Genomic DNA, 25561 nt, shown 5'->3' with positions numbered 1-25561 from the left:
GGAGAATCTCAGAGTGAACCATCCTAAGACAAGCCCAGCTTCCACTGCTCATAACCAACAGGAGCATGAGCCATTTTTCTTAACTACAAACTGGTAAGCAAACAATCTACCTCATGGAATTGTAAAGACTGGTAAAAACCCACCTGTACACAAAGGAAAAGGGTGCCTAGCAACAGTGCTACCTGCTTATCAAGCACAAGTGTTTACAGCACATTTGGGGATGCGGCAAAGTCAATACTCACAGATGTGGTGTGTGTACACATATACTGTATATAATAGGTAAAGTATACACAAACACACACACACACACACACACATATTTACAAAAGAAGGTATTGACAATGGCTACCTCTAGGAAAAGCAATTCACTTTAATTACACTTGTAACTTTCAAAAAATGTTACTCTCTTAATCAAACTCCAGAAAATAGGGCATAGGACATGTTAAAGCACATCATGGGTAACCATCAGCAAAATCAAAAAAATGGCAAAGCCAACAAACAAATTGATTTCTTTTTCTTGTTTTGTTTGTTTTGCAATGCTGGGGACCAAATATAGGGCCTTGCTTGTGCTAGGCAAGAAAGCACTCTATTACTGAGCTATATCCCCAACCCAATCTGATTTCTTTTAAAATAAATTATTTTCTTGGTCTTGGAGATTGAACTCAGGCGTACTAGACCACTGGCTACATTTCCAACCCTTTTTATTTTGAGACAGGCTCTTGCTAAGTTGCTCAGGGTCTTGCTAAATTTGCTAAGGCTGGTCTTGAACTTGTGATTCTCCTGTCTCAGCTTTCTGAGTCTCTAGGATTACAGATGTGTTCTACCACACCCCACTTAACAAAGAAATTTTGAGGGGTAAAGAAAAAGAGAAATAGAGGGTTAACTATGAGCCACTGGTGTTTGCAGTCTTATTTTGTAGTCTAATTCAAACTATTTTTTTTTTAAATTAGGACACTGAGAAAACTGAAATTTTAAACACTGGCTGAAACCATTACCCGATGAAATGGTATAAGGCAGAATTTGCTTCAAAATAACACAGGACAGGGAGACTTGAGGTGTTGCTTGACAATGAATACAAAGGAATCTTACACTTTTTACATCAACAGTGGTTTCTATTCAAGTTCTATCTAACAATTTTTTGTGAGGTATAAATATTACCTTTTTAATGTAGAGGGGGGAAAAGCCCTACCATAAAATATAGAAAAAAATTCAAATAAGTTTTTTTGTTTTGTTTAGCTTTAAAAAGTATCTCTCAGATAATCCGGTAGTAATTGCTTTTTTCTTCACAAAGCAAAGCAGATCAATCTATGTTCAGCCCACGGATGTAGTACCACTTTAATTTCAACACCTCTGGCCCTACTAACTGTAGGATTTTAAGCAAAGCACAATAGATCTCAATTTCCTCACTTACAAAAAAGGATGATCAGTGATTCTCAATATTTTGAAATACACATTTTTTTCAGGTGATAGTATCATGCCTCTTCCTTCCTCCCCAACCTGTCTGCTCCCTGAGACCCTCCAACTCTGATGTGCCAGAACACCAGGTCATTTTCTTTTTTCTCCTTAAATATTTTTTTTTAGTTGTAGGTAGACACAATACCTTTGTTCATTTATTTTTATGTGGTGCAGAGGATGGAACCCAGTGTATTACATGTGCTAGGTAAGTGCTCAACCACTGAGCCATGACTCCAGCCCACCAGGTCATTTTCTTTTTTCTTTTTTTAGTTGTAGAAGGACACAATGCCTTTATTTTACTTATTTTTATGTAGTGCTGAGGATCAAACCCAGTGTTTCACACTGAGCCACAACCCCAGCCCTACCAGGTCATTTTCTAACACAGCTTCAGTACCCAACACACTCAACATAAACTGATACTTTCTTTAAAAATGAAGCCAGTAAAGCTGTATTACAAGATAAAAATAAATGAATCACAAAATAAAAAATAAAAATGCAATGTGTCTGGAGGGAAAAAAGTCCTCTAAACAATCCATATCAAGGTTTAGCTGACCTGTGCTTTAAATCAACTCCTCTGAAGGCCTCTTATGCCTGAATTCCCTTAGAGATGAGGCAAGAGTCTAACTTTCTCCGGTAGTGTGACTATATAAGCAGCAGCAGCCCAAGGCCCAGAATGCAGGCCTCTGTCTACTCTGAGAATCCACCTGAGGAACACCAAGGGGTACTGATGTCAAGATAAGTGATGAAACTATAAAATAAGGGCTAATTCCCCCTCCCCGCCCCTAGCAATCATCCTAAAGGTGTTGATATTTAGAGGTGGGCCTTTGGAAGATAATTAGGTCATGAGGGCAGAGTCTTCGTGAATGGGGCTTGAAAGAGGCCCCAAGGAGCTCACTGGTCCCTTCTACCACAAGAGGACTCAGCAAGAAGACAGAGGTATATGAACCCGAAACTGGGCCTTCACCGGATGCTGAGTCTCATGGCACCTTGATCTTGGACTTACAGCCTCCAGAACCATGAGCAACAAATGTCTACAGTTAATAAATCATCCTAGCTATAGCTATCATATTTCATTACAGCAGCCTGAAGGAACTAAGACATTAAGCAAATCCAAAGAAAAGGTGCTAAGAAAAGAAATCCACCACTAGAGTACTCCCCTTGCACAGGGCTAGGAGATAAGAAAGGATGGATAAGTCTGTGTCCCCATCACTGAAGACATGGGAGTAGCCATTTTTTTCCCCAAAGGGAAAAAATGATATGAGGTACAAATTCAGAGAAGACATGATTACCTGCTGGGCAGAGCAGAGGTGCACAGCACTGGAGAGACCTTGCTGATGAGGTAGAAATGAGTGCAAGCATGAAGGAGAGTGAAGAGACTGCAAAGACTAAAGCAAGAGGGAAAAAAACAATGGAGATGGAGCATCTGCCAAGGGTACTATTAGGAAACCCAATCTTTCTCTTCCAAACAATGTCATTCACTTCCCAAGAAGCATATAGGTCCCTGTAATAGCTGGGCACAAATGCACACCATTAAAAATAAAAGAAAATACCAGTTTATATGGTACGAAATGGTTCATAGGTCAAATAGTTCCATGATACCCTCTTCTCACACTGCCCCTACTTTGCTTCCATGTACAGAGAAGGAAGGATTGCCTGACTGGGCACAGGCTCATGAAGGTGCCCATTCAATAACAGCATGGGAGCACCATGTCTTTCAACCAAGGGACAACAAGACACCCAGTTCCAGCATTCAAGGTGACTATTTCCAGATAATAACTGACATTATTTGCTACTATTTTTTTCCTTCATTTTAAAAGAATTCTGTTCATGTCTTATACAAGGAAAAACTCAAAACTGGCACAGCCTTTCAGATTTTCGTCAGCATCCCAGCACCATCAAATACCACTAATATTCTACTGCCTTGCAGTGACACCTGCAGGTCAACGGCCTGAACTGCAGGTACTGTGAAGCTCATGCTGTCAGGGAACCAACATCAAACCTACTGGGATGGAACCCAAAAGGCAGACCCTAACAGGCAACTCCTGTCTGATTATGACTGAGATGTAAGATGCTGCAGACTGTGTGTCCCACTACCTCTGCAGTGCTAGTCATGCCTACAAGCACTGGTCACTGATCAAGTACAATATAAACACTGAGACTCAAATAGTATTTTCACAGTTTTGTCTATAGACAAAGACAATTCTTGAAAAACTGAGAATGTTGTAAATACATTCTCCAATACTATCCTGTACAAACAGGAAAATTTTTCGGTGCCAAATTTTTCTACTTTGAGGAATAAGGTAGCAATTTAAGTACTGGGGCAGTCTTCAAGGTCTCATTTTATTACCCAAGCTGAAGTTAATCTTGAGCCTGTGGGCTAAAGGGATCCTTCAATCTCAGTCTTCTAAGTAACTGGGACGATAAGCATGCACCACCATGCCAGGCTCAGCTCTGGGGCATTTCTGATCTTTCCCTGACGTGTCCAAGCAATGATAGTAGAGCAAGTGGTAATAGCAAAGATAGTAGACCAAGAATGAAATTTCAGGACAGTTGCAGCTTAGTAGCTGGGAAAGTACTAAAATTAGAATGATGGCAAAATTAAGCCAGACACAGTGGCACATGCCTGTAATTCCAGTGGCTCAGAAGGCCAAGACAGGAGGATCATGGGTTCAAAGCCAACCTCAGCAACAGTGAGGTGCCAAGCAACTCAGTGAGACCCTGTCTCTAAATAAAATACAAAATAGGGCTGGGGATGTGCCTCAGTGGTTGAGTGCCCCTGAGTTCAATCCCTAGTACCACCCCCCCAAAAAAAAGTCTAATTAAAATTCCCTCACAGACCCCAAATCAAAAAAATAATTGTGATTTTATTATAAAATATTATATATAAATAAAAATATATACTAGAAAACCTTTAGGGACGAACACTTCCAAGATTGCAGGGCCTGAGGGTTGAGACAAAGAAGCACAGTGAAGTCCAGGATGATGCAATGTCTCTAAAATGATTAAGGACTTTCATTACAAGACTGTATTTGCCCAAAGTCATAAACTATATTCCAAAACAGAGTGTACTGTTCTGTCATGTAAATTATACTTCAATAAAACACAAGAAAGTATACCACAAACAATAACAAACAGCTTATAAAAGACATGCAAAACATAAATAGGTAAAATCTTTATTATTTTTTTAATGTTTGTTTCCTGTATGTTCTTTATTTTTTAGTTATAGATGGACACAGTACCTTAACTTTATTTATTTATTTTTATGTGGTGTTGAGGATCAAACCCAGTGCCTCACATATGCTAGGCAAGTGCTCTACCAGTGAGCCACAACTCCAGCCCCAAAATCTTTATTATCCTGTTTCATTTTTTTTCTCCAGTTTCTATCTGAATTATTTAAATTAAACAAGTACATGATATGACTTTATTGTAGAATAAAAGAAAAGAGTGTCTGCTAAAGAAATATAGAACCAGCAGCAAACATGGGCCCAACAGGGGTTTTAGAAATAGCAATCTAGGACCTAGGTTGTAGGCAATTAACTAACTTTGGACACAGTACCCAGAAGGAGTGGTGCTTCAGTGTGATCACAGGAAGACTAACTCTCTTAAAGTATTCAATTGACAGAAGGGCAGAACTACCTTGGACACTGACAGAACAACTTGGGGTCCAGATTCAGACAGAATGCAAAAAAAAAAAAAGATGAACTTTCAAATTCCACCAAAATATGTTTTAGATGCAGCATTCTCTAGATCTGTGCCTCAACTTGCTATTTTGTTCATGAAAAAACAGTAGTTGAAGAGAGAGAAGGCTGCAGTCCTTGTTAAGTGCTGGAAAATCAGGATTCTTACTGCAGCAGTCCAATCTGACCCATAGTGAAGGCTACCAAGCAGAAATGTTAGTTTCCTGAAATACACCCAAGTCTTCGCTTTATACTAGGGCAGAACTCACAAAATTAACCTGAATTTTAACCCAGAACCAAACTCCATGATTCAAGAACAAAAATGTAGAATCTCTACAGGACAATAACACAGCTATTCTAGTTTGTTAATTGGCAATCAAAAACAAATTTCCTTTGAAAACTATAAATTATAGGGGCTGGGGTTGTGGCTCAAGTGGTAGCGCTCTCACCTAGCATGTGTGAAGCACCACATAAAAACAAAATAAAGATATTGTGTTCACCTAGAACTAAAAAATAAATATAAAAAAAGCGAAGAAAACTATAAATTATAAAATACAAAAAAACATGTATAAAATATATGCTCACTGTAGAAAATTTTAAAATACAGTAAGGGACAAAGATGAAAAAATATTCATAATTTCTCCACTGTGATAACCACCATTAAGTATTTACTTCCTTCTAGGCCTTCCTTTCCTCTGAATGTATATAATTTTAAATAATTTTCAAATTTGGTACTAGTTTGAATTCTCCTTTTCTCACTTAACATTATACCCTGAAAACATGTTATCAATCAGGGATCATCCAGAGAAACAGAACCAGCAGCAAGATAACCATCTCCCTTGCTTAAAGTTGGCCAATTATGGTTTTACCCATCTCTACAAATCCCTTCACAATACTACTCAGATGAGTGTTTGCATAACTGGGGACTGTCGCCTCACCAAACTAACACATAAAACTGACCATCACAATATCCATGTCAGCAATCGTTTCTTTTTCTTTTTTTCTTTCTTTTTTTTTGCAGTACTGGGAATTGAACCCAAGGGTACTTGACCATTTAGCTTCATCCCCAGCCCTTTCGTTTATTGCTGATATCAAGACAGTTCTTATGGTGCAGACAGAAGATCAAACCAGCCATAATATTCCCTTAAGCCAAAGTCTAATCCAAGAAGTTCACTGGATTAGACAAAGAGAAATGAAAGAAAAGGAGAGGGGATGGGAATAAGAAAGACAGAAGAATGAATCAGACATAATTTTCCTATTCTTGTATATGAATACATGACCAGTATAACTCCACATCGTGTACAGTCAAAAGAACAGGATCCTAATTAGAATAACTTATACTCCATATGTATGTATAATATGTCAAAATATATTGTCACATCTACCTAAAAACAATAAAAAAGAAAAAAATAGTCTAATCCAGGGCAAGGCTCCAACTCTCTTCACTTCTATGAAGGTTAAGAGAGGTGAGGGAGCTGCAAAAGGAAACTTTGAAGCTAGCAGAGATTGGTTCAGGAGATTTAATGAAAGAAGTTATCCCTTTATCAGAAGAATGCAAGATGAAGTTCCAAGTGCTGATATAGAAGCTCCAGCAATTTACTCAAAAGACAATTGAAAAAGGTGGCTATAGGACTGGGGCTGTAGCTCAGTAGTAGAGAGTTTGCCTAGCACGTGTGAGGCACTGGGTTCAATTCTCAGCACCACATATAAATAAATAAAGGTTAAAAAAAAAGTGGCTACATTAAACAATAGATTTGCAATGCAGATAAAACAGCCTTTATTAGAAAATGCCATCTAGGACTTTCTTAGCTAAAGAGAAGACAATACCTAATACCTGTCTTCAAAGCGTCAAAGGACAGGTTGACTCTCTTACAGACTAATGGTTACTTGAATTGAAGCCAGTATTCATTCACCATTCAAAAATCCTAGGGCCCTTCAGAATTAAACTATATCTACTCTGCCTGTGTTTTATGAATGGAAAAACAAAGCCTAGATGACAGCACGTTATTTTTTTTAATATTTTTTTAGTTTTCAATGAACCTTTATTTTATTTAGATGTGGTGCTGAGAATCGAACCCAGTGCCTCTCATACATGCTAGGCAAGCATTCCACCACTGAGCCACAAACCCAGCCCATGACAGCACATTATTTACAAGATGATTTACAGAATACTTTAAGCCTACTATTGAGATCTACTATTCAGAAAAAGACTCCTTTCAAAATATGATTGAATTCATCAACAATGTACCTAGTCACCTAAGAACTCTGATAATGTATAATGAGATTAAGTGTTTTCATATCTAATACGATGTTCATTCTTTAACCAAAAGTCAAGGAATAATTTCAACCAACTTTTTTTTTTTTTTTTTTTGGCTATATAAGGATTGAACCCAAGCATGCTTTACCAATGAGCTACATTCAAGCCCCCTTTTAAATTTTTTATTTTGAAACAGGGACTTGCTAAATTGACAAGGCTGGCCTTGAACTTGTGATCCTCCTTTCTCTGCCTCCCAAGTAGCTGAGATTATACATATGCACCACTATTTCCAGCTAATTTCAACTTTCAAGTCATATTATTTAAGAAATAAATTTTGTAAGGCTATAACTACCATGATGATTCCTCTAATGGATTTGAGCAAAGTAAATTGAAAACCTTCCATAAAGAATTTGCCATTCTAGATGCCATTAAAATAATCTGCGATTCACTGCAAGAGGTCAAAATATCAATATTAACAGGAGTTTGGAAGAAGTTGATTCCAATCCCCATGCATAACTTCGGGGGTTTAAGACTTCAGTGGAGGAAGCAACTGCTTGTAGATGCGGTGGAAATAGAGAATTAGAATTAAAAATGGAGCCTGGAGATTTTACTGAATTGCTGCAATCTCATGATAAAACATTAACAGATTTGTTTCTTTACAGATTAACATTAACAGGAATTGTTTCTTATAGATGAGTAAATATTCTTGATGGAAATTATTTCCAGTGAATACAACTGAAATGAAATCCAAGGATTTAGAATATCACATAAACTTAGTTGATAAATCAGCAGCAAGGTTTAAGAGGAATGACTTAATTTTAAAAGAAGTTCTGTTTGTAAAATGCTATCAAAACAGTATCACCTGCCACAGAGAAATCTTTCATGAAAAGAAGAGTCAATCAATGTGCAAAACTCACTGTTGTTACCAAGTATGGTAGCACACGCCCATAATCACAGCAACTTGGAAGGCAGAGGCAGGAGGATCTTTTTTTTTTTTTAATATTTTTATTTTTTTTTTAGTTATTGGCGGACACAACACCTTTGTATGTGGTGCTGAGGATTGAACCCGGGCTGCACGCATACCAGGCGAGCGCGCTACCGCTTGAGCCACATCCCCAGCCCCAGCAGGAGGATCTTTGGCTAAACACTAAACTGCACATGTGTAGTGTGTGATTCCATGAGGCAAATTCAAACCACCCTCAACAACTTGCCAATGTCCTAAGCAACTTAGCAAGACCCTGTCTCAAAATGAAACACAAAAAGAGCTGGGGGGGGGGGGCTGGGGTTGTGGCTCAGTGGTAGAGTGCTTGCCTAGTATGCATGAGGCACTGGATTTGAACCTCAGCACCACATAAATATAAAATAAAGATATTGTGTCCACCTAAAACTAAAAAACAAATATTAAAAAAAAGAGAGAGAGAGAGCTGGGGATGTGGCTCAGTAGTTAAGTGCCCCTGGGGGTTCAATCCCTGGTACAAAAAAAAAAAAACCACTGTTACCTTATTTTAAGAAATTGCCACAGCCACCCCAACCTTTAGCAACCACAGCAGCCATCAACATTACAATAAGACACTCCACGAACAAAAATATTATCACTTGGGGATGAGGCTGTAGCTCAGTGATAAAGTGCTTGCCTCACATGTGTGAAGCACTGGGTTCAATCCTCAGCACCACATAAAAATAAATAAAGATACTATGTGTTCATTGACTTAATGAAAGCTCAAATGATCACTAGCATTTTTTATTATTTTATAAGTAAAAGTATTTTCTAATTAAGTAAGTTACGCACTTTTTTTAGACATGATGCATGGCACTCATAATATACTACAATATAATGTCAACATAAATTTTATATTCACTGAGAAATCAAAACTCTCCTGTGGCTCATTTTATTTCATTTTTTTCCTCTATTACAGTGGTTTAGAACTGTACTAGTTGGGGCTTCCCAACTTATAGACAACAAATCAAACACCCAATCTCTGAGGACTTCTTCCAAAATTTTTTGATGTAATACTAGAATAAATAAAACTGAAGTGCACATCACTAGAGACTGACTGTCTAAGCCCCCCACACACACCAAATTCATATGTTGAATCCAAACCCCAAAATGGTGTTATTAAGAGATGGCACTCCAGGACCCGATTAGGTTAAGGGGTTTCCCCATGACTGGGATTAGTACCATTTAAGAAATACTCTAGAGAGCTCCCTTACCCTTTCTACATGTGAGGACATAGTGAGAAGACTAAGATGTATAGACCTTCACTAGACACTGAATGCCAGAAACTTGACAGCCTCAAGAACTTCGTGCAATAAATGTCTACTATTTATAATTCACCCAAGCTATTTTATTTTGTTACAGTAGCCTTAACACAAACAACTATGCCTATTCAACCTTCATCTTCCTGTCTGATTTCTTTAAAGAGAAGTACACACAGAACTCCAAAAAATTGCTTAGTGGGGCCTGGGTTGTAGCTCAGTGGTAGAGCACTTGCCTAGCATGTATGAGGCACTGAGTTTGATCTTCAGCACCAAATAAAGATAAATAAATAAAATAAAGGTATTGTGTCCATCTACAACTAAAAACATTGTAAAAAAAAAACTGCTTAGAGGTCCCTTAAGTCTTTGGTTGAACACTAAACTACATATGTGTAGTGTGTAACTCCATGAGGCAAGTAGAAAATACCTGGGTAACTGATCTGGATGATTCCTAGAGTTCACACAGGGCAGTAAGATGTTCAAGTTTTAACCAGTCAAAATGGGAAGACCTAACTGAACACCCAAAGCATTTCAAAATAGACATTCCAAAATTGCCCCAGAATAGAAGGTACCAAGACATGCCTTAATAAAGCTTGAAAACAAACTTTGAAAGAAAATGCTGATATGCAAACAAATTGCCTACAAAAACAAAACTTAACACTCTTTAAGGGAAGAAAATGAAATCCAGAGACTCAACACCACACTTCTCATAATATCTACCATCCAATCAAAAGTTACCAGACATATGCCAGGTGTGGTGACACACACCTGTAACCCCAGTGACTCGGGAGGCTGAGGCAGGAGGATCATGAGCTCAAAGCCAGCCTCAGCAAAAAGTAAGGCACTAAGCAACTCAATGAAACCCTGTCTCTAAATAAAATACAAAGTAGGGCTGGGGATATGGCTCAGAGATTGAGTGCCCCTGAGTTCAATCCCCTGTATCTCACCCCACTCCCCAAAAAAAGTTACCAGACATGTAAAGAAGTAGGAAAACATGATCCAAAATTAGAAGAAAACTCAGTTAAGAGTAACAAATCAAGAAATGACTGAGATAATGGGATTTGCAGATAGACTTTAAATACCTGAATGGCTGACTAGCTACCCACATGGATAAACAAAAAGATTTAAAGAAAACAATACTAGAAGAAATCAAAGCCACAAAAAAGAATCAAAGAGAACATGTAGAACTGAAAAATACAAACCAAAACAAAAAAATGTACTGGATGAATTTAACTAAAGATTATAGACACTAAAGGAGAAAAGATAGTAAACTTGAAGACAGGACAACAGAAACTATTTCAAAGGAAGCACAATGAGAAAAGAAACTAGGGGGTGGGAAGTGAAGATAGGAGCTAGAAGCAGCTCAAAAATCCCCAAACAAAATAAACACAAAGAAAAGCAAATCATAATCAAATTTCTGAAACTCATGAAGTATATGAAAATATATTAAAAGCAGCCCAGGGGGTAGGAGTGGGGAATATATCACATACAAAGGAATAAAGAAGTTCCACTCACTTCTCATCAAAAACAAGGTAAGCCAAAAGCAATGGAATGACATTCTTTAAAAAGCTGAAAGAAAAAAATGTGTCAACCTGAAATTCTATCTCCACAAAATTATCCTCAGAAGTTAAGATGAAATAAGGGCATTTTTAGACAACAAAAGCAGACAGAATTCATCACTAACAGATATACACTACAACAAATGTTAAGAAAGTTCTTCAAGCTAAAAGGAAACATCAGAAGTCTCTCTCTACCCTAAACCCCCACTTTTGGACTCCAAAGCTTTATTTTGTACTTTCTCTTCCAGAACTCCATATTCAAGACCTGTTGCCCTTCTTCATCAATGTGGTTTCCCATACAAAAATTGTTTTCTCTGAACACCATTATTTAGCTTGACCTTTAAAACTGTAGTCTTACACTGGGCATGGTGGCACATGTCTATAATCACAATAGCTTGAAAGGCTGAGGCAGGAGGATCACAAGATCAAAGCCAGTCTCAGCAACTTAGTAAAGCTCTGAGCAACTTAGTGAGACCCTGTCTCAAAAAAAAAAAAAAAAAAAAAAAAAGGCTGGGGATATAGCTCAGTGGTTAAGTATCTCTGGGTTCAATCCTTGAAAAAAACTGTAGCCTTACCCTATCCTGTTCTTTATAGAACTTCATATCAAGTCATTCCAAGTTTTTCAGTTGCTTCATTAACTAGAAACTAGATTCAACACCCCCACACACAAAAAAAAAAATCCTGCCATTGAGTATACTATAATGCACCAACCAAAAATATGGGGAGGAAAAAACTTCACCCAAAACAGGTTAGAGTGCAAGGCACGGGAAGGAAAAAAAAGAAGTAAAGCAGGAAGCAGTCCTATCAAAGAGGAAAGAGTCGATTTTTCTAAAAACAAAGTAGGTTAGGAAGATCACAACTGTCCTACAGACACTATCCCAAGTCACACACAAGGCCTACCAGCTCTCCTTACCCAGACCACAAGGAAAGACTGTATGACTCATTGATATTATATGGAAAATATCTCCTGAAAACTGAGTACAATACAGCACAAGCCTTAATGCAGAAAAACCCAGTGGCATATTCAAGCTCTGTCACTTATTAGCTGCTTGACCTGCAGTTCATTTAAAATTCACAACAGCCCTATGAGATAGGTCCTATTAGGATCACAAGAAGATTACAGTGTTTACCCAAAGTAGTGCATTCAGGAAATGGGAGAGAAAGAATGTGAATCCAGGCCTCCTACACTGAACTGCCTCTTCAAGTGTACATCATATCTTGAGCATGTGACACATACCCTAGCAGTGTTCCTACAGGGAGAATGTGAAAATCAAGATGCTCATGCTAAACCTCTACATGTCATGTCTAATTCTGGCCGGGCCCTCAACTGGTTAAATGACTGTGGAAAGATACTGCCCTACAAGGGAGAAAAAGAAAGAAGACAAGTCAACTGTATTCCCAAAGCTAAATAAATACCGAGATAAAGAATTGGTGCTTTACAAATGAGAACTAATATGGATAAACCCAACCACCAGTTAGGAGAGAAAGAAGGAATCTGCAGAGGAGGATTTCCTACCTGGGGAGTGCTGGTGGTTCCTGAGGGACTACAGCAGCACCAGCCGCTGCTCCTGGAGCTTCTGCCTCTTCCAAGCCACCAGCCACTTCCTGTTTAGCATCCTGTGAGCCTGGAGGTTGCACTTTCTCTGCATCCCCAGGCCCACCTAATTCTGCAGGAGAGTCAATCTCTATTTCCTGAACTGGGACTGGGACCAGTTCCTTCTCAGCTGTACCAGTTACCACAGCCTTAGCTTCTTCTTCTTCTTTTCTCCTGATTTTCTCTTCAAGTTCCTTCCTTCTTTTCTCATCATCCTGACGGGCCATCTGATCAAAGGTTTTAAATACCTAAAATCAAATAGTAATCCAGCAGTCAGTTCATTTGCCCAGTACCGTCCCACACATCCTGTAGAAATATAGCAAAAATAAAATATAGAATAAAAAAGAAGTAAACAGAAAACTTTTCTTTGGAAAAATGGAAATGTGCTGCAACTTCACCAAAAACTTTAAGAGTAAAATATCAAAATCAACAAAATCAAAAACAAGCTAAGACTAACAATATTTACATAGATGATCCTAGCTATCATAATTTTTATAGGCCCCAATCTTAGTCACAATGCAAAGAACATTCTCCTGGTACTGTGGGTCTGTGAGGGTGCCAACAACTCAGACTCAAAAATGAAAGATGAGGGGCTGGGGCTGGGGCTCAGTGGCAGAGTGCTTGCCTAGCATGTGTGAGGCACTGGGTTCAATTCTCAGCACCACGTATCAATAAATAAAATAAAGGTTCATTGACAACTAAAAAAAAATTTAAAAAAAATGAAAGATGAAAATATAGTTGAACTTCAATCCTCAAAATGCACCTAGGCTGGGCTGGGGTTACAGCTCAGTGGTACAATGCTTGCCTAGCATGTGTGAGACACTGGGTTTGATCCTCAGCACCACATAAAAAATAAATTAAAAAAATAAAATTATTTAGCTGGGCGCCGTGGCACACACCTGTAATCCCAGCAGCTGGGAAGGCTGAAGCAGAAGGATAGCGAGTTCAAAACCAGCCTCAGCAATAGCAAAGCACTAAGCAACTCAGTGAGACCCTGTCTCTAAATACACAATAAGGCTGGGAAATGTGGCTCAGTGGCTGAGTCCCCCTGAGTTCAATCCCCAGTTTTCCCACACACACACACAAAAAAAAGTGTTTAAAAAAAAAAAATGCACCTAATCTTACTGAACTGCTGCTACCCTCCTACACTGAGGGCTGAAAGGAGGCATGGGCATTCGATTCTACAAACATCCACTGTGTGCCTAACAATATATGAGGAACACAAAATCAAAAACAACTTTCTACGTTTGCAGATCTGGTGTGTAGACAAGTCCTTACCATTTTCTGTAACTCAGTCACACCCCTGAAGATACTCAGACCCCTCCATCAAAAAAGTATAAAGTTAAAACAGACCCACACCCAACAACTCTGATACAAGAGGGGCATGATGGAATACTTGATGTCCTGTCAAGACTGCAGGCAGGAATGAGCACTTCTGATGAAAGAAATCAGAGGAAGTAGAAAGGAGATCTCAACTGGACCTGAAAGAAGAGGCATATCTTCCAAATGCTACACCTCTAAGAAGTAGACTCATCAAGAAACAGAGCCTCTGTAGTAGCTGAAGGAATAGCTAAGAAACTAACTGGGGAAATGGGTGGGAGTCAGATTCCAGAAGGCTAAAATGCAGAAGGCATTTGATAACAATGTCTGTACACTACACAGGAAGACAGAACAAAAGACAGGTGCTACCATAGGAACCGTGCTGAACAATTCTAAAAACACTCTTGAAAATTCTGTGAAGAATGGGCTGGAGATGGAGCTCAGTGGTAAGAGCACTTTCTTAGCATGCATGAGTCCCTGACTTCAATCCCCATTGCTAGAAGAAAAATATAAAACAACACAGGAAGAATACTCCATCAACATTCCAAAAATGAGGACAAATAAGGCTCAGAGGGATCAAGTAACTCACCCACAGTCCTGTCAAAAAAAAGGATAGTAAAAAATTACACATGACACAACAAGCAGCAAAAGGTAATGTAAGCAGAGGAAAATAAATAAAATCCTATAAGGTTAAAAACTGGAGACAATCCTAGACCCATTTCCATTCTGCAGATCAGCGGAAGTCCTGACTCATTTCTCTCCAACATTCATCCTGACAACAGCTCAGGTCCTTTGCACTCAGAGCCACTCCTCCTCTCAAGGTCCTAGATCTACTTAACTCCAAAAAGCAAAGTAGCAAAGAACCTCTCTCACAACCTAAAACTTCTAACACAAGACCCCCACTGTGGGGGGTCAGATGGTCCTCAGAGTGCATACTAACTCTAATACTCAGCACATCCAACCTTCTCTGACCAGCACAACCTAGAAGTACTCTCAAATCACAAAGACCTCCCAGCTACCACATGTTCTAGTACTCATTTTAGAATCACAGAATACTAGATTAAGAGACATACCTGACCTCCAATCAACCTCCTCACCTGACAATAGGTGAAGTGACTCTCCCAATATTTCCCAATAAGCTATATAAGGAACAGGACACAGCTGGCTTTCCCAATTCTTATACTGAGGACTTCTACTTAGCAGTACTTCTCAAACTGAACTCCAAGATAAACACCAAGTTATCAAAAATGGCATGTTTTCTTAAAACATACACTACCTTATGGAATGGAATGCAATTTTCACATATATCATTTATGCTAAGGGTCTTTCAAGTTGTACATCCATACTCATACTTGCTTAGACTGGGAGGAAATGTGTAAGACACCCTACACTAACTATACCAACAGTCCTCTCCCCAAAATATCAGAGGAAAGCTTTCAAGTTCCAGAAAGCAGTCCAACAACACTGGACAACAAACCCATCCAACCCATCTCACAGAGAGCTGAAGCATCCCACCTCAGGTGAGGGAGTCACAGAAAGGAATCTTATGACAGCCAATCAGGAACAGAAAAAAACCCTAAGAGGCAGATAAATGGGAATGGTCAGGAGATGACCTACCCCCACCCAAAGATAATGCTGTGCTGTTATCAAACCACTTAATCTGATTCAATATTTTATTGTCCTACCCTCAACAACTTTGCCAATATAGAAATCACCTTTACAAGTCTCCTGCCACATGACCTTCTGTGAAAACAATTACACAGAACTCACCCATATTTATCCAACAAAAATGGCCAAAGAATGTACTTTAAAAGTTTCTTGGGTAATGCTGATGTTTGTGAAGACTTCCAGGGGGATAAAAAAAAAAAAAAGACACCCCTTTTAGTCATCTGCTGGAGACTTTCACCTTGGTTTCTGTGAAACATACTGCCCTTCAATGATTATTCCCCAAAATGTTCTCCACCTCTGGTTTTTCTATTTCAGATCTCTCCAGTCCTCCATCTCCTGCAAGATTCGGTCGCAGGCTGAGTATGGTGGTTCACACCTGTAATCCCAGTGACTCAGGAGGCTGAGACAGGAGGATTCCAAGTTCAAGACCAGCCTGGGCAACTTAGTGAGATCCTGTCTCAAAATAAGAAGTAAATAAGGGCTAGTTGTAGCTCAGTGTTAAAGCACCCCTAAGTTCCATTCCCAGTACTGCCAAAAATAAAAATAGAAAGAGGAAGGCCAGGCACAGTGGCACACACAGCAATTCGGGAAGCTGAGGCAGAAGGATTATCTGCAACTTGTCAAGGCTATCAGCAACTCAGCAAGACCCTGTCTCTAAATAAAATACAAAAAAGGGCTGGAGATGTGTGGTCCAGTGGTTAAGTGCCCATGGGTTCAATCCCCAGTACCAAAAAAAAGGAAAGGATTGTGCATATAGCTCAGTAGCAGAGTGATTGGGGGCAGAGGGCGCAGAGAGATTTGTAATCAAAAAGCAATCTTTTACTGTACACAGTGGTACACACATATAATCCCAGCAGCTCAGGAGGCTGAGATGTAGCTCAGTGTTTAAGTGGCCCTGAGTTCAATCCCTCCTCCAAAAAAAAGTACCCCCCAAAGAAAGCTATGATGAATAGGCTGTGTGTTCTTATCATATCATTCAACCTTACTGAACTACCACATAAAATTCAACTTTATTTCAGAGATACTTTGAAGATCAAGAAACAAGATTTCATTAAACTGCCATAATGTCCTGCTAAAAACCACCTATGACAGCTCTCTGATCATTCAGAAGGTACTTGGGCCTCCAATAAGGCTGAGGAATAATGGCCTTTGATTCTGAAATTGAAACCCTAATGGAGTGCCAACCTCACTTCTCACCTGACCATCATTATGTTTGTAGGTACTGGGTCATTCTAAGCTTTGGTTTCTTCCTGGAGGTGCTAAAGAAAGTAAAACCTGATCATCATCCTGGAGCCTGCAATAAAATTTCAGACAGAAATACAAAGCACTTTATAGGTGCTAGAGAACCATGGGAGGTATCAGCAGTATTTCCATCTTCTCAGGTTCCTACACTCAATGCTCACCTGAATACTTCTTTCAGTTTTGTCAAAAGCCCCATCTCTCTTACAAAAACCTTCTCAATTCCCTATTCCTTTCCTTTCAACCAGCTCTATTGCTTAAGTGGTCCTGTAAGTTCTCTATTATATTCTGTGTTTTATTTTCTTAACTGTAAGCGTCACAAGTAACAAGACCAGTATTTAAACACCCACATCACCAGTGTCTGTGGCAGCCAACTGTAAAACATATTCAGAAAATGCTTATTACTACATTCAAAAGGGCCCGGTCAACCTCATTCAATAAGAGTGCTTCAACCACACACACACACACACACACACACACACACACACAAATTAACCTGGGATGTATAGATTTAAATCCAAATGCAAATTTAATAATCATATCGACCTGGGATATCATATTTGAACAAGCGGCCACACCCACAGATCAACACATTACTTCAGTTATCCTTGCCACCTCTGGTCTGGTAGCTCTGGAACGTGCAAGTTTCTGCTATTGTAAATGTCTTTCCTCTGGTTCTCCTAACACTGTTTTCACCTTACATCCAGCAGTCCCCCTCACTGCGTAGAGTATGATCGTAAGCGTGAAGCAGGGCCAATAGCCGACTGGCTGCTTCGGACACCCAGGTACCTCCGACATAGTGCCAGAGATGCTCCCACCGCAGAGCAGCCTGATATCTGATCCGCACAAGTTACCCACGGCCATTCGTTCGGGGTCACCTCGGCGATCCCTGGGAAAAGCGGAGGCCTGAGAGGAGCTGCGCGCAGGGTCGAGGGTATGGGATCCTGGCCCGGTGCCGGGAGGTGACCCCACGGCCCACACGTTCCCCTCCTCACCTGCAGCACCATAGCTTGTGCGGCCCCGGGCGGGAAGCCCATGCGGTCCGATGGGTGGCGCAGCAGGCGGTAGAAATCAGTCTTGCGGTAGAGGAAGCCGAAGAGAACGCGCAGAAAGTCCTGGACATTGCCCACGTGTTGCAAGATGCCCAGCAGGGCCTGGTCATATAGTTCAGCAGCCCCGGGCTCCATGTCTCCGCAGTCCGAGGGACTCCACCACCGGCACCAACTCGGACCGGCCAATTGACCACTTCCGGCGTGCGCTCCTAACGGCTCCCCCGGACAGAGAGGCCGTGGAACTTCCGGTCCGCGCCTGTTCCTGCCTGCAAACCGAGTATGCTCTCCGCGGCCCCCGCGGCCCCACTGGGCTTTGCCCCAGAGCAGCATTCGCTAAAAGAGACTGACGTGGGCCCCCTTGTGGCTCCTACGCACAAGAAAGCCGATGGTTACTGGGCAGAGCCTGCCTGGCGGCCATGTTCGAAGAGGGCGGAAGAGTTGAAGTGAGTAGCATCACATCATCCGTTGGTTTTTGTCACGTGTTGTGGTGTTAACTTCCCGCCCAAATGTCTCTAGCCCCTAGGTAAACCTCGGACCCTGGTGCTTGTTTAGTTGTTAGTAGGTCGGAGAAGGGAAATTCTGTGCTTGTTATTTGTATGAATTTCAATTAATACAGAGCTGTGGTCAGGCGAGATATCTCGGTGCATGCCCGTAATCCAGGCAGCCCGAAGGCTGAAGCAGGAGGATTTCCAAATTAAAGGCCAGCCTCAGCAATTTAGAGAGACCTTGTCTCAAAAATAAAAAGGGCTGGGAATGTGGCTTTGTGGTAAAGCGCCCCAGAACACCCGCACCCCCCCAATAAAAGAGTCTGAGTGAAACTCAGGCCTGTTGCAACAGAAGAAATTAAAGATGACTTTAAAAGGACAAGAAAAAAACATAGAATGCATCCACTTATAAGTTGGAAATGCCCCGTGCAAAATAAAGAATCTAATATGCTATCATTGTGAAATAAAAGTCTGTGTTATGTGTACTATGATATATATCTATGTGTCATATGTACCTAAGTGTGTGTCAAAGTATAATCTCAAAAAAACTTTACCAGAGATATGGTAAAACTGCTTCAAAGAGTTTTTTGAGGAACTGGGTGTTTACAGATATCTTAAGAAAATGTTAAATGTAAGATGGTTGGAATAAATGCTAATCAGATTGGTGTTCTACAAGATGATAAACTGTAGGTAATCATTTCTAGTGGACAAATGACTTACACCTATACTGGACTAAAATCTGCAAGTTAACATCTTCACAGTGTATGGTCTCTGATGAATTTTAAATAAAGTCACACTGAAGTAAATTGCCCTAGAACAGTGGTTCTGAAAAGTTTTTTTTTACTTAGGACCCATTTATGCTCTTAAAATTTGTTGAAGACTCCAAAAATTTTGGTTTGTATTAGTTTTGTTTATCAGTATTTATTATATTGGAAATTAAAATTAGTTTTTCAAATATATATTCATTTTTAAATAACCATAAAAACACATCATATGTTAACATTCTTTTTCAGGAAAAAATAATATTCTTCAAAGCAGTAAAAATTTAGTGAGAAGAGTAACAGTTTTACATTTTTGCAAATCTTTTTAATGTCTGGATTAATGGAAGACAGTAAGATCCTCACATGATACACTATGTTATGCAGTTCTTCCAAATGTTCACTAGTTTTATTACACAATGTCAAAAAAAAAAAGTCACATTGGGCCAGGGAGGTGGCCCACCCTGTAATCCCAGCAGTTTGGAAGGCTGAGACAGGATTGCAAAAGCAAGGTGCTAAGCAATTCAGTGAGACCCTGTCTCTAAATAAAATTCAAAATAGGGCTGGGGATGTGGCTCTGTGGTTGAATGCCCCTGAATTAAAACCCTGGTACAAAAAAAAAAAAAAAAAGTCACATTGGATTAGTTTCCCATTGACCTCACCAGAGAATGTTTTAGTTATTGGGAAGCTGTCAAGCTTATAGAGGTAGGATGTATGTTTTAAAATTTTTTAATTTTGGCTTTAAAACTTGAACTTTATTATTGGCATTAAATACCATCAATTGTTTGCCTGGAGGTGACAGTCTTACTTCATTCTATCATGCAGTAGACATGATAGTCCATGAAAAGAGGTTTAACTCATTTACTGACAACTCAATTGTCCAAGTGCTTTGCATCGAAGCAACTGCCACCTCAATATGAAACAGAAGTATTTTATGTGTAGTTCTCTTCATCACACAGAATATTAAGATTTTTTTCTCAAGTGTCAATAATTAATAAAATTTAAAAATTCAACACTTCATCAGGAACACTCATAAGTGGAACTATATATTTTTAATTTTTACCAGAAGTGCAAAGCAGTGAATAATATAGTGCTACAATGCCTACTAGTGGAGTTTGGTGCCTTTTATGGACTGAATGTGTCTCCCCCAAATTCATATGTTGTAGCATTAACCCCCATTGTGACTGTATTTGGAGATACAGACTTCAGTAAGGTAATTAAGGTTAAATGAAGTCAAATGAGTGGGGCCCAACCCTATAGAGCTCCTATCTTTTCTTTTTTAGAGGAGTGTGTGTGTATTGCCTAGGGGATTAGAACCCACGGCCTTGTGCATGAAAGGCAAGCACTCTAACAATTGAGCTATATCCCTGGCACCAGGATATATACCAAAAGGAAAAGACATTAGCAGTCTTGTTACTGGCAGCCACTAGGCCTGCCTGCCTAAGAAATAAGCAAAAGATATAAAAAGGAAAAATGAATTTTATGCAGTTTGATCAAACTGGGGAGAAGCAGCTAGATTGTTTCTCTTTAGTCTTATGAACACTGTTGCAATTTATAGGAACAAAAGTAAGGATATACATAGATGTAGATTTAGTTAGACTGTGCTAGCCAAGAGGACATGTCACTTTTAGCTCCTTTGTCCCCCATACTTGCCATAGGAGTATTTGGTTTGGGAGGACTATTTGAAGCTTTTAATTTTAAAGGATCTCCATTTTGATCTCTACACAAAAGAAAGATCAAATGAGGATACAATGAGATTGCTATAAGCCAGGAAAAGAGCCCCCTCACCAGATAACAATCCTGACAGCACCTTGATCTTGAACTTACAGCCTCTAGAACTGTAAGAGAATACATTTCTGTTAATCCACTTTAGTCTATGGTGCTTTGTTACAATACCCTAGCAGTGCAAGTACTTTGATTTCTGCTGAGACAATTATTTTACCTTCGTTGCTTTGGGGCCATTACCACCAATGCTAACATAGTAAAAAGGCAAATAATATTGTTATTTTGACCTTGAAAGCAAACCAACACCACCACCCCACCACCCCGCCTCCCGGAGGGTTCACATACTACATTCTGAGAATCTCTGCCCTGAAGAAGTAGTGAATTGTTGGGTGAGCCTCAATAGACTTTGAAAGGACTTGCTGTCATCTCACTATATTTCAAAATTTTCAATAATTTCTTTAACATCTAAAATTATCATAAGAAATAGAACAGTCTCCAGAGAGGGAAAATCAACAGAAACTGCAGTATAAAAGAGAACAGATGTGACTGTATGACCAATGTGATGCTACAGTATGTATACTCAGAAAAATGAGAAATTATATCCCATCAAAGTATGGGATATAATTTGATGATATATCAAAGTATACAAGTGCATTCTATTGTCATGTATGACTAATTAAAAAAATAAGCAAGCACTTTTTAAATTAAAAAAGAAAGAGAACAGAGACTTACTTTTGAATCTGATACCACATGGTATTACCACATGCATTACCTATTCAAAAAATATATAAAATTATTTTGAAAATAAAGTTAATAGAAAGCTAAATATAATCCTACAATACAATCCAGCAATTGTGCTCTTATATATTTACCCAACTTATTTGAAAATTATGTCCACACAAAAACCTACAATAAATATTTATTGCAACTTTATTCATAATTGTCAAAACTTGGAAGCAACCAAGATTTCCTCAATAAACGAATGGCTAAGCAAAGTGTAGTATATTCATAAAACAAAATATCACTCAGCAATAAGAAAAAATGAGCTATACAACTACCAAAAAAAACTGGATTAATATTAAATTCATCTTGCTAAGAAATAGAAGGAAGTCAGAAAATCCTATCATCCAATTACATGACATTATGGAAAAGGCAAAATATGGAAAGAGTAATAAGATCAGTGATTTCCAGGTCTCAGTTGTGAGAAAAGATTGAATAGGCAAAGTATGGGAATTATTTAGGATGTAAAACTATTCTGTAAGATATTAATTATGGATATATGACACTGTAAATTTGTCAAAACTCAGAAATCTAAGGCATAGAGTGTTAATATATGCAAAATTGCTTAGGAAATTGAGGGATCTGAGAACAGAATGCAGAATATGACAAATGTAACAATGTAACTTTATTACAAATGTATGAAACGTCTTATCTAAAGGGAGTAGTAGAAAGATAGTGACCTAAGTAACTTTGGAAATGAACAGAGTCAGTAAGACTGAAGGCAAAAGGAACAGTACACAGACTTTGAACTGTGGCCAATAAGAGTTTATCACAAGGGGTTGGGGTTGTGGCTCAGAGGTAGAGCACTTGCCTACCATGCGTCAGGCACTGGGTTTGATCCTCAGCACCATATAAAAATAAAATAAAATAAAGATATTGCATCTACCTACAACCAAAAAATAAATATTAAAAAAAGAGTTTAACACAAGTATCCTTGTGTTTCCCAGAAGAATATAGATTATCAGTTCTGAAATCACTAGATATAGGGTGGAAAGAACAATGAAGTAAATGGTTGTGGGTAGTAGAAGCCAGATTTTTCACTGTTGGAGTAGGAGGTTACAGAAAAGCAAAGGAAAGAGGCTAGAATGATCCACGTGATAATGAGTCTAAGTTAGACACATTGGTATAAATTTAAGTTTAGCTTACTATAGATACATATGACTACATGTAGAATCATTTATAGAAATGTGTCTATACTGGTTAGTGTACATGCATATTTCCTTCCTCTCAGCTGAAAGAATCCAGAAGCATTGCCTCAGCATCAATGAATACACCCCAGAATGATATTGGTTTCTAATATCATTCTCCAATAGAAAACCAGGACTCCTTGGAGAAGTGATTCTAGAATTATTGCAGAAAATATGCAAGATTAGTCTGGGTCATCTTGCAGTGTCTCAAAATAAAAAAGCAGTAAAACACACAATTATGAGGTATGGCAAAGGAATAAGAGTCAACTGAAAAAGTGCCCAGTAACCAGAGCTGGAACAAGCCAAGCAACAAAATAAAGTAGCATTATATTAGAACACAAAGTACAAATTGAATATATATGAGTCCATACTTATATTGATTGATATATAGGACACATATACAGATATATAGATAAATATATATGTATATATATATATATGTGTCATACTGAACAAATAAATGGAAGAGAATAGTCAAATAGCTGTTCAGAAGAATTGCAAATAGTGGCAGGCACGGTGGCACACACCTGTAATCCCAGTGGCTCAGGAGGCTGAGGCAGGAGGATCGTGAGTTCAAAGCCAGCCTCAGCAACTTAGTGAGGTCCTAAATCAACTCAGTGAGACCCTGTCTCTAAATAAAATATGAAAAGGGCTGGGGATGTAGCTCACTGGTTAAATACCACTGGTTTCAATCTGAGGTAACCAAAAAAAAAAAAAAGGATGAGGAGGAGGAGGAAAGAAGAATAATTCCAAATAGTATATGTAGATACTTCCACTCATGGAGGTGGAACATGACTTCACTCCTTATGCTTAGGATATGCATAGTGACTTTTTTCCTAATGGTACAGTATAAAAAGAGGAAAAAAGAGGGTTACTTACCCTTTAAGCAACCTGTAAGTAACCCTTATGTATACACGAAACATACATATATGTGTATGTATAACTTCATAGAATTGAACAAATGATAGAGATAAAGAGGCATATTTTGTAGATATTTCATAACTATAAAAGTTTCTATTAATCAAGATGCTATAACATTCCTAAATTAGTAGTCATCTAGTGGATATATTGCGGTTTGGATATGAGGTTTGGATAAGCTCATATGTGAGATAAAACAGGAATGTTCAGAGGTGAAATGATTAGATTTTGAGAGTGGTAATCTAATCAGTGGGTACGTCTTTTTGATGGGTTAATAATTTGAATGGAATAATGGGTGGTAACTATAGGCACGTAGGGCATGGCAGGAGGAAGTAGGTCACTGGTAGTATGCTCTTGGGGATGATAGTATCCCTGACTTCTTGAACTCAATCTCTTTCTGCTTCCTGGCTATAATAGTATTAATGACAAAGTAGTATTATATTAGAACCAAAAACATAAAATGAATATACCTGAGTCCATACTGACATTGATTGATAGATAATATACACATGCAGATATATATGATTTATTATATATTGATACATAGAAACATGTCTATCATACTGAATAAATGGAATTCTCATTCAAAATAATTCCAAATAGTTTATGTAGAATGAGCCAAAATAAACTGTTCCTCTTCTAGGTTGTTCGTGTCAGGTATATTGGTCACAGCGACAAAAAGCTGACTGAAACAGAATAGAATTTATTTTTGCCAGAATTTTTGTTGTTTTCAATGGGACATTTAGCTACATTATCCACGTAACCACTTCCTCTGCATGGGTAGTCTTGATTTTAATCCCTGTTAAATATGTTACAAATATTTTTTTTTCAGTTCATTTATCTTTCAGCTTTCTTCACTATTTTTGTGTTGTGCATATATTTATGCAAGTTTTCAACTACAATGTAGTCAAACCTTTAGTCTTTACTTTTATAGCTTCTTTTTTTTTTAATTTTTAATATTTATTTTTTAGTTATTGGCGGACACAACATCTTTGTTTGTATGTGGTGCTGAGGATCGAACCCGGGCCGCACGCATGGCAGGCGAGCGCGCTACCACTTGAGCCACATCCCCAGCCCCCTTTTATAGCTTCTTGATTCTGTGCTTATGAAAGTTTTTCCACCCCAAGATTATAATATATTCTTCTGTGTTCTCTTCTGACAGTTGTACAGTTTTGTTTTTATTTTTAGTTCTATAATCTATCTGTACTTTTATTTCATGTGTGGTATAAAGTAAAGATATAACTTTATTTTGTTCCAAATGATTCCCCAACTGCTTTCACACAGTTTTGTTGTGTTGTTTTGTTTGTTTAATGTAGAGTTTTTTTTTAACTTTGTTTTTTATCTGTTTATTTTTTTATGTGGTGCTAAGGATCAAATCCAGTGCCTCACGTGCTAGGCAAGTGCTCTACTACTGAGCCACAACCCAGAACCATAAATGTAGGGTTTTTAAAAAAATTTTATTAGCTATTGATGATGGACCTTTATTTATTGATTTGTTTATATGTGATGCTGAGAATCAAACCCAATGTCTCACACATGCTAGGCAAGCCCTCTACCACTGAGCCACAACCCCAGCCCTAAATGTAGGGTTTTTTAAAACATTTTTTTCATTGTCAATGGACCTTTATTTT

General features: G+C 38.6%; 1 protein-coding gene across 1 annotated transcript in view; it reads right to left on the bottom strand.

Moving 5' to 3' along the window:
• Nudcd3 (NudC domain containing 3) overlaps window positions 1-18411 on the bottom strand; it is a 109431-nt gene extending 91020 nt beyond the window's left edge. Inside the window, exons 1-2 of the mRNA XM_046437830.2 lie at window positions 18021-18411; window positions 12721-13046 (exon numbers count right to left, since the gene is read on the bottom strand). Of these exons, the coding sequence (XP_046293786.2) occupies window positions 12721-13046; window positions 18021-18407 (713 nt within the window). The 5' untranslated portion in view covers window positions 18408-18411. The remainder of the gene's footprint in view (window positions 1-12720; window positions 13047-18020) is intronic.
• Window positions 18412-25561: the final 7150 nt, after the last annotated feature.

The sequence above is a fragment of the Marmota monax genome, unplaced genomic scaffold, assembly GCF_021218885.2.
Source record: "Marmota monax isolate L192 unplaced genomic scaffold, Marmota_monax_Labrador192_F-V1.1 WCK01_AAM20220418_F8-fsc00109, whole genome shotgun sequence".
Lineage (NCBI taxonomy): Eukaryota > Metazoa > Chordata > Mammalia > Rodentia > Sciuridae > Marmota > Marmota monax.
The sequence above is the reverse complement of the archived record's forward strand: the minus strand, read 5'-3'. Positions and strand labels throughout refer to the sequence as shown.